This window comes from Myotis davidii, unplaced genomic scaffold (assembly GCF_000327345.1).
Source record: "Myotis davidii unplaced genomic scaffold, ASM32734v1 scaffold31, whole genome shotgun sequence".
Lineage (NCBI taxonomy): Eukaryota > Metazoa > Chordata > Mammalia > Chiroptera > Vespertilionidae > Myotis > Myotis davidii.
Window position 1 is genome coordinate 3,767,954 of NW_006283639.1, and position 11,084 is coordinate 3,779,037.

At 36.9% G+C, this 11,084-nt stretch overlaps 1 protein-coding gene across 1 annotated transcript in view; it reads right to left on the reverse strand.

Annotated features, from left to right (window-relative positions):
* Nucleotides 1-9,791, reverse strand: part of LOC102752314 (transmembrane protease serine 11E) — a 44,742-nt gene extending 34,951 nt beyond the window's left edge. Inside the window, 1 exon segment of the mRNA XM_015565886.1 lies at nt 9,734-9,791. Coding sequence (XP_015421372.1) covers nt 9,734-9,741 — 8 coding nt within the window. The 5' untranslated portion in view covers nt 9,742-9,791.
* Nucleotides 9,792-11,084: the final 1,293 nt, after the last annotated feature.

Sequence of the window (11,084 nt, forward strand, 5' to 3'; positions counted from 1 at the left end):
AGGCCGTTGGGGGGGGGGGGGGGGGTCACCACCGGGGTGCCTGGCCAGTGTGGGTGAGGGGTTGAGGGCCATTTTCAGGCTGGCCAAGCCCTCCAGCGACAGAAGCTCCCAGACTCTCCTCTTTTTCTTTTTCTTTTTTATTCTGGGATTTATTTACCTTCTATAATTGAAAGTTTGTTGCTTTGAGTGGAGCTCAGAGCTGCCGCGGCAAGCGGAAGCTTGGCTTTTTCCATCATTGGGGCAACCAAGCCTCCTGCTTGCTCCAGCTCTGTGGCAGCCGGCTGCCATCTTGGTTGGGTTAATTTGCATATAGTCGCTCTGATTGGCTGGTGTGTGTGGCTTAAGGCATATCAAAGGTATGGTCAATTTGCATGTTTGTCTTTTATTAGTGTAGATGTTGTGAATGACAGAAAACCCTACCTCTCATTAAACTTTAACTTAGGCAAAACCCATAGCTTAACCATGCCTATATTTAACCAACCATAAAACTGCAGTGATAATCTTTCCTCCCACCTAGTTTAACAGGAAGTTGTGAAGATAGCACCTGATATCATCAGACTTTGTTAGATACATGTTCTATATAAGCATTAGTGGCAACTCAACAGTAAGGAATGTCTCTGATCTCCACTATGTTATCATCAAAGTCTTTATTAAGTTCCTAACCAGAGATGGTACAGCATAGGAAATTTAAGTTGACACTGTAACCTCTAGAAATTTACAGTCATAGATAGATGGGACCCCCCAAAAATTTAAAGATATTATTAAGTAATTAGTTATTCATTTATAGACTTATAAATTAAACTATTTAACCCTTCACTCCACTAATACATTTGTTTTCTTTTCCTCAAACTCTTTCCAGTTCAAGATAGTAAGTTGGCATGATCTGAGTAGATACCATTTAAAAGCAGCAGTTTCCCACAGAAATGTTGACAAGGAGTGCCATTGCAGCTCATCATAGGGAATTATACACACTTAAAAATATGGAATAAAAATAAGAATTAATAGGTAATTTGTGAGTATGTCATGGCAAGTCTGTCACAAGAAAACTAATTGAGAAACCTAAGCTACAGACACTTGAGGCTGCTAATATATAACACAGACTTTCATTCATTAACTTTTTGCATTGTTATATGTCTTTCTACAAAGTCTTTCTTGTGACTTTGTCTAGATAATTCCTATAAGAGTTGGCATGATATAGTGCAAATAACTCTGAACTGGATGACTAATTACCTGTGTCTTAGCCCTAAGGGTTCATTTAAAGATTAAGCCCTTTCATCTAAATCCTAAGTTTCTCAGGTGATAAATCTATCATATTCAAATCATAAATGCCAACATCTCCTAACCCCCATCTTATGTGATGTTGAATGTGCTCTCATAGTCTTCATTTTTAAAAAATATAATGGGAATTTTAGTTGATCTAGATGCTCTCTAATTTTTACCAAAGCTAGTGTTTCATGCCTAATAACCTAGAAAAACTTAATATTTATATAATTAAAATTCATCATTTATTAAACAATAAGCTTTAACAAGTTTCAAATGCATTATTTTTTATTAGCTATATGCCAGATAATTTGGAATGCTCAAAATAAGAGATTGCAAGTCATTTGAAATAATCCGAGAATCATACATATGAAGAAGACATAAAAGTTCTTTATTACTTGAATTCTAAACCAGTTTTAAAATCTGTAGACCATAAAATTCCATTTTGCATAACCCACTGAAGGACTTTAAAATTGGAATGTGTCTGGGAACATGAGCTAAGACCCTGTGATGACTTCCAGGTTGCTGTTTCCCTAGTAAACACTATAAGCCATACACTAAGAATCCTCCAGATTATCTAGAAATTTCTATATATAATCCTATCTGAGTTAACTCTGTAAGGAGAGACAATTGGAAAATGTATGAACTGTTTTAATACTTATATTATTCTTCCAAAAGTGATATTTCTTGATTAATGGATTTCCTCCCCCAGTTGCTGACCAATAATATATGGAAGTATTGCGTCTTAACTTTTGGATGGAACACAAGGTTTGTGAAATTGATAATTAAATACTCACCTTAGCTTAATTAATATCTAAAATATTGCCATTTTAATAACAAATAGTGAAATATGCTTAGATTCATGTTATAATAGGGTAGAATTTACTATGCAAATTAATACCATAATATTATAAGAAAAGTATTCTTTTATCCAACAGAACCAAATATTTTCAGTTACCAATGTCCATGGCCTTAATTCATATGTATATGCTGATGTCTAAACTTCAGACCCATATAGCCACCTGCCTACTGTTTACCACAACATTTCAATGATGATATTCTTCTCATCATTTAAATTTAACATGACTATGGTAGAAACTCACAGGTGCATATCCCAAATATTTGTTCTTTTTCCTTAATAATAGAATCTTTGATTTTGGGTTGGGCCTCCTGGAAAATAGAATAATGTCCCTTGTCCATAGGAGTCTCCATTTAAATAAGTTCTGACCAATGGAATCTCTGTTCCTATGGCTAGAATCTTGATGTGAATGTCCTAGCTAAAATACGTGTTAGTTGGAGCTCAGCAACCATATTGAACCATGATTTGGAGGATATAAGTTTATGCAGGGGGACCTCATGACAGTAGGAGCCTAGATTCCTAATTACTTTGTGAACCTCCCTTATCAGCCATCATCTGCCTGCCTTCAGACTTGTTTTACATGAAACTGAAATAAAATTACATTTCATACACTAAAGCCACTTTACCCTAGATTTCTGGCTACTCATAGCTAAATTTACTATATTTACAATATATAAAAGAGGTTAATTGCAATCAGGTAAATACTATTTTTATGTAACTATCTTTGGGAAAAAAGGACATCAAGAAACATACTTAGTAATTCTCATTCAATTTCTGTATATGAGATGACAAAAATATTGTTACTTAATATTCTCTTGCAGCATAAGTTTGAAATACAAGTAATACATCTAATACTAATAAATCAGGATATCAAGTTTCCATTGAGGATCTCATCATAACAAGCTCTAGGACTTTAAACAAATGACTTCCATTTTCTCCCTTAGTGGATAATGGTCTGTGCTGTAGTATCAGAAACTTGGGTTTAGTCCTGGCTCTTCCTCTTATAGCTAGGTGGCTATGAGCAAATTACCCTTTACAAGTCTACCAATGGAGATAATGATCTAACTATAGGGTTCTTCTAAGGTTAAATGAAATAACACTTAAAAGAGCAATTGGCATCCTGCCGGGAACACAGTAAATGCTCAACAAATGTTGGCTTTGTCCTCATTCCTCCTTCATAATGAGAAATAAATTTGTTTTTAAAGTGGGATGAAATATCCCTCAAGTTGCTTTATGTGTTCCTGAGGGAATTAGGAGATAGAGTAGGTGAGGCTCAAAGCCTTAGCCCCACTACACCCCTAGCAACTCTGCTCCAAACAACAGGGCTTTGCATTAGCTTTATGTGCAAAAGGGATTCAACTGGTAAAGAAAATGTGGAAAACCACTCATCTTTGCACCTGTCTGCTCTAAGAATCTATGAGTCAGGCCAATGGTCAGCCATGAAGTGTAGAGTTTAGTGTAAGGATTTAGAACTCTACTTATGAAGCCCTAATCTATCTTTGCTTTGAATCCAGTAATATATGTATAAGTGCTTAGCTATGGCTTTAATGTATTGTATAGATTGAAAGATTGGTTTGTAATATTTTGGATATATTATTTGTAATCTCTGGTATTCTCTTGATTAGGAAAATTGAGACACTGAGATTAAACTAATTGTTAAAACAAGGAAAGTTAGCTCTGCTTAATCAAGGGATCACTTGTGATTCCAGGGATCATGATATGGTGGAGGCAGCAGGGAGTACTAAAAAGTATAGAAATGCAGTTACAGCATGTATGTTCAAACTCCAACTCCATCAATCACTGACTCAAAAGTGTGGAAGTCTCAGTCTTCCTAGCCTTTGCTATCCCTATATGTAAAATTATGGTAATTTTAGCATTACCTGCCTCATAGGGTTGCTGATAGGTACCAGATTTTATATATATACATATAAATGGCAGAACAGCGAAACGACCAATTGCTATGATGTGCACTGACCACCAGGGGGCAGACACTCAATGCAGGAGTTGCCCCTTGGTGGTCAGTGCACTCCTACAGGGAGAGCACTGCTCAGCCAGAAGCCCTGAGCCAGACTCATGGCTGGTGAGTGCAGCAGTGGTGGCGGGAGACTCTCCCACCTCCACAGCAGCACTGAGGATGTCCCTCGAGGGCTCCCGGACTGTGAGAGGGCACAGGCCAAGCTGAGGGACCCCCTGAGTGCATGAATTTCATGCACCGGGCCTCTAGTATTATATATAAACTAGTAGCCCTGCACACGAATCTGTGCGCCAGTAGCTCGCCAGTAGCTCGCTATCGCCCTCCAGTAGCTCTCTGCCTGCTGTCCTGCCCTCTTGTAGCTCTGCCTGCCCCCCCTTCCCCCACCCCCTCATAGCTTGCTGCCCTGCCCCCTCCTGTAGCTCTCCACCCACTGCCCCACCCTCCTGTAGCTCCCTCCACCACCATCCCCCGTCCCCCATCATAGCTTGCTGCCCTGCCCCTTCCTGTAGGTCTCCACTGCCCGCTTGTAGCTCACTGCCCCACCCTCCTGCTAATTTGTGATCCGGTCATTACGCTTCATGCGTAACAACTATTTGCATATTACATCTTTATTATATAGGATACTTACATATGAATATATGTATTCTTACTATATGTACCTTCTCTGAATTTTACTAAATGTGACCTGACAAGCTTTTAATTTGCAATGACTAATTTTTAAACGGCCATAGACTTCTATATGAATCCAAATGGTAATAGTAATAATAATAATAACAATATTTTCTGCAGCATGTAGACACCAGTGTTAATTTAACTTCTCTATTTGACAATATTGGACTCAATGTACAGGTGAACCGGGAGGACAGATTTTATCTCTAATATTGATCAATATTCCTGTGACCACATGCAAATTACCTAATCTTTGAAGGTTGTATCCCTTACCTTATAGAATGCAGAAAGCAATGCGTTCCTGTCTACCAGCCTCAAAAGTGGAGTGAGAGGGAAAAATAAAGGTCACTATGCTATTACTTGAGGGACATTTTCTGATAATTCTGGATGCAGTAAAGAGTGTGAGCAGGTAAGGAAGAGACCTCCTCGGTATCTATGCTAATTAAAGCCTGGGGAGGATCATAAAAAGAACATCCACAGTTTGAATCCAAGTAGCACACAAGACAGTTAAATCAGCATAGCAGTAGAACCACCTAAGTAGGTAAAGGAGACATTGTGAGGAAAGTATAGCATTGTAATAAGAGCATAGATTTGGAGTCAGATAGACCTGGCTTAATTCCTAGGTCTGCCATTTATTGCCTTTGGGCAAATAATGGTACCTGTGAATCTCAGTTTCCTCACATGTAAAATGGATATAATACTATAACCATACTCTAAAGATTAAATGTGCATGATATTTTAGAAAAGTAGTTGGAATATAGTACATGTGAAACAAATGATGACAAATACTTTTTTTCTGCACTGACTCATAGGTTGACTTTAAACAAAGTGCTAACTCTTTTCATAGCTTTTGCAGCTTCAAAAAAAAAAAAAAGATAGCATCTGACAACTTGAGATGAAAAGTTGCAAGATAGCAGTTAATGATGACTGTATGGTACTTTGAATTCCCCGAAGCTTAGTTCTACCACATCAGAGTTAGTATTCTAAAAATCTCAGAAATTGCCCAACCATGCAGGTGATACATATGCCTGGGAGAAGATTGTGCTTGCCGGTTCTGGCATGACTTGGTGTCTCTGCAGCCTGTTTTTCTTTCTCAACCTCTTAAAACTTTCCTAATCTTGAATCCACTCATTTCTAAGCCTATTAAATTGTGCTGGAAATTGAGAGCATTCATCACAATTCTCATTCACCATCTTCGCTGAAAATATGTCCAAGGAAGTATGCTTTGAGAAGTTTTTAGTCGAGTTCTAAATCCTAACCCTGACAAAGCCAAGAAATGCAGCCAGAATACCCATTTCAGCACTGACCATCTTGGAAGACCTGCTCCACATCTGCCCAACTCACCTCATTCCCAAGCACTAACGTTTCAGGCACTACAAACCTTATGAACCTCTGCTGATATTGAAGCACGTATTGGGCAAATAATATTGCTTCTTCTTCTTGAATGTTTCTATTTTTTCCCTCTTTATAGTGACACAATGACATATTTTTGGAGGAAAGCAGACAGCAATGAAAGAATAACAAAGGTCTATTACGCAGTTATAGTTATTATAGACTGACGAATTCCTTCCATGAAATGCTGCACTAAGATGAACTTGATTTTCACACACTAGCAAATGTTGTAATTATTTTTATAAAATGGGGATGATGTAATTGAAGTGCTATACTCTCAGTCACTGATCACCTTTGAGATAGGGTGAAAGAGTTAGGTCATGTTCTTATTTAAATACAAAGACAGTTTGAAGAATATTAAATAAGGGCAGTTCACGCACTCTTTAAAATGTTTTTAAACCCTTCCTTCTTAAGCATATATGTGCATTGTTTCACATTAATCTGTATATGATCTGTTTCTTTGACTATACATTATATAGGCATGTATGGATATACCTACACATACATTTTCTCCATGTATGAATCTGCACGTGTGCATGTTTTCCTGTTAGACTGCAAACTTTCCAAATACTCTTTTTTTAGGGCCCCACCCCGGATAGACAATGTGTTACAATAGAAAAGTGTAGACTTTAGAACCAGAAAGGCCAAGGTCAGGCTCTAGAGATTCAATACTTAACTGACTCTGGACAATCTGAGCTGCTGTTATTTCATCTTTGAAAACAGTGATCAACAATAACTGCTTCTCAACGTATTGTCCAAATTAATCGAGGTGCCATTTTACAAGGTGTATAATGCATAATAGATGCTCAACAGATAGTTTCTTCCATGCAAAACTGCGTACAAAATGAGAACTTACTACAAGCTGATACATGCATGGACCAGGACTGATCTGAGCTGAAGGAGAAGTGAGGCCAGTGTTAAACACTTGGAGCACGATCCTATAGCAACCTTGGACCTAACTCTCAATAGAGTGGCCCTTCAGCATCACTATCTCTTGACTAATTTCAGGGGGGAATATTACTAGATGAGTTTTATGTCAAGGTTTCCCTGTAAACAAACAGATTTTTAATCCGAAAGTGACCACCCTCCCTGTTTGACACAAACTACCCAAATAATGTCAGTAGCTTCTCTCCAATTTCCCGTGTTTCCTTCAATTATCTTCTCCTGCTTAATCATCACTATGTTGCATAAATGAGTGCTCTTTTCCCTAGAAGGGAAAGGAGACTAGGGAAATAGCACCTCCCATTACAATATAATTATACCAATTTAAATTTTAAAAAAGGGCAACCTCTTTAAAAGATGACCGATTTCATTTCTGCCTTAATTTCTTTATATCTTACCATCTCCTTTCTTTTTTTTATGGCTTTACACTGTATCAATTCTTCTCAGACTTTTAGTACAAATAAGAATTACCTTGTGTAACTTCTAAAAAATACATTTTCCATGCCTCAACCAGAGATTTGTTAGAATTTCTGAAATGAGAACTGGATTTTCCTATTTTTAATAAGTATCCAGTGAATCTAATGCAGGAAGTTCATGGGCCACACACTGAGAGACAGTCATATCCCACTGAGTAAAAATTAAAGTTATCCATGATGTTTAATTTAAATATGACTCATTTCACCTTCATCTATTTAAATGTGTGTAAATATGAATGTTTATAAATTTCGTCTGCTGACCTGTAATTCTTATCAGTGGTTGCTGGTGAATACAGTCAGCATGTATCACCATCATCAGTATATATACAGGGGTGGGAAAAAAGTTGGTTTACAGTTGCTCATATGGAAAATAATACAATAATTAATAAATAATAATATATGAATAAACTGTCTCATGTACTCATAACTGTAAACCTACTTTTGCCCATTCCTGTATTAATAAGTAGATTCTTCTATACCCAAATCTTTTCCTTATAAACTTATTCTTGATAAAGTTTTCTTCAACTTTCTGCTATGGGTGTTTGCTCATAAAATTCACAAGTTCTCTTCATGCTCAAAAAACAGTATAAAATAAGAATTTGGGGAAAACAGCAGCATAAAAAGAATGTTTATATGGTCTAAATTTCTTCTTACCCTTAAATTCAAAAATAGTGATTCTCATTTAGAACAAGTAGAGTGGTGGGGGGAGCTATCAGAAATTTGACTAAAGAGGAACGTGCCATTTAATAAAATGCTCCATCTGTTTCTTATATTACTTCCCAGTTATGAATCAGTGTTCTTAAAGAGAAATGCCTACACATATCCTAGTATTTCAATCATATTTCTTTCATGCAAGCATTGCTGTCGGTACACTTACTCCAGCAAATGTGCATAGTAAATTTAATCCCTTCTCGCTCTAGTCTATTCTCTTAACATCACCAAGATCAACTCAAACATGATACGCTTCACTTTTTAGATCAGGATGGTATTTTCTTCACCTTTCTTTTTTTTCCCTTGAGATGTACCTCCATCTCCTCTGAGGCAGGAATTAAATAGGTACAATTTTTGCTTCAAATTAGAGACTATACATAGAAAAGTTCACTCCAATACAACCCTCCCCCACCCCAGCTCCTCTACACAAATTCCAGACTCACTCACACCCAACATAGAACAAACCTCGAATCTTTTGGATAGCTTGAGTTTGATAGAGATTCTAACTTTAAATAAAACACTCTTTTATATGGTAATATTCTTATAGACAATGAAGGCAAAAGGTAGGACATAAAACCATCAAGGACTATAGAGAAGTACTTGCAAAGGCAGGAAGTCTTGAAAAATCTGACTAAATCTGTAGTGTTTTTAGCTCTTAGTTTCTCCATGAACATGTATAGAAGAGTATTAAACTTCTCATGACAAGTATGTAGAACTCTCTATCAATGACAGAGCCCTCTTCTCAAAGTAGAAATCAATCTCAATAAAAGATATACCAATACATCAACCAGAAAAAATAAAATTTTAATCTAAAGACAAAATTATTTTTAGAGTCCAGATTTATACACTGAAACCTGGATAATGTTTCATTTCTATTTTTGAAAGAAAACAACCCCAAAATAATTATGATTTATCTATTAGAGAAGTTGATTGGGGGCAGGTATATCGTCAGATTTATTTTTCAAATCCAGCTATAATAGTCTAGTCATAATGTCTTTTTAAATTATTTCTCACTCTTTTAAGACATGTATAATTTTTTAAAGTTAAACTATTTACTTAGATAGATAAAGGTAATTTGTATCTGCATGATTTTCTCAATAAGACAAAGCTAAAACATGTTCTTTTAGCCCAAGCTAAAAATGTGTTCTTTTCTTCTTCAAACAAACAAACCAAACAACTAAAAGACAGCTGTTCAAGCAGTATGTACCTTTATCTGTTGTTGAACTCTTCTGAAAGTATGTAGAAAAACATTTTTGGATAGGACACTAGAGAATAAGAAAACCAAATACAGAAAGAATAGAAATCTATTTCTTGATGTAATTTCATGTTAAATATAAAAAGTATTTTTCTATGTTAAGCAAAATAAATCAGAGATCTATATATTTCTTGGTGTGGTTTATGTCTCATTTTAAACTACAAGCTAACTTAAGACAAAGAAAAGGAACTCACGGATGCATTTCTGACCAGCAAGGAAGAGTCCCGTGGAGACCGAGGTCTGTAGTCAAGTGTATGCATCCAGGCTCTATCAGCAACTTCCTGGGCTGGATGAGGTGAAGAAAGAAATCACTGATGATCTAAACAGAACCAGTCTGACAGGTCATGGCTAGTATGATGGGAACTGATTGTGTAATAGTAGGACAAAGTCAGATGTTATAGGGAGCTAGAGAACATAAATAATTTATAAATACTGTCTAGGAGTGGAAATTTAAAAACTATTGTCTTAAGACTCTAACTTAAAAGTGTTAACGTAAATCTGAATATTTCAAAAAGTCAGATGTTTAACTCTAGAAAGAAATTCTAAAACCATCTTGCTCAGCCTCTTCATGTTTCCAATGAAGAAACTAAGGTTTAAGTTGAATGACTTGGTCAAAATCACATAGTTTATGAGCCACCAAATCAGGATGAATGCTCGTTTTTTGTTGCTTGTTTTTTGACTAGTCTGACATGCTTGCCACTCTAACCATGCATATAATGAAAGTTTTCCTTTGGTATTGACTGTAATCAATCATTGAAAATTATAGTAGAGATTAGAAAATTATGTGTCATAATGATACTGCTGTAATTTACCCAGTAATTAATTAATTAACGGGAAAGGAGCAAAGGGAAGGCCATATAAAATAAGCATGCCTTTTGTACAGCTGTGCCAGAAAACTGCAGCTTAGCACTCTCCAGATCTGGGGGCAGATCCTGGGGGAAGGGACTGGACAAAAAAAGAATAGACACAGCCCTAACCGTTTGGCTCAGTGGATAGAGCATAGGCCTGAGGACTGAAAGGTCCCAGGTTCGATTCTGGTCAAGGGCATGTACCTTGGTTGCATGCACATCCCCAGTAGGGTGTGTGCAGGAAGCAGCTGATCGATGTTTCTCTCTCATCAATGTTTCTAACTCTCTATCCCTCTCCCTTCCTCTCTGGGAAAAAATCAATAAAATATATTTTTTTAAAAAAAGAATAGGCACATATCCAGTAAGGTCTGAATGGTATAGGAAAGACAATTGTTTGTCATTCACACCTGGGAGCAGGGCATTGGCCAGAATGGCATGGTCACTACAAGCACACAAAATCTGAGATACATAAACTCCTGAACAAAGGGAGTTCCCTCTCTTGAGCTCCAGCTCTCTTGTTGCAAGGGGTGCCCTCCTCTGCACTTGCCACATGGCCCACAGCCATGTGGACTCCCCACACACAATGGACTGATGGACTAAAATTAGACTGATGCTGTGCTAGACTCAACTCCACCATGGAATGGAACTTTGGACATTGGCTTTGCTTTTTTTTAAAAAAAACAAAAAACTTTATTGA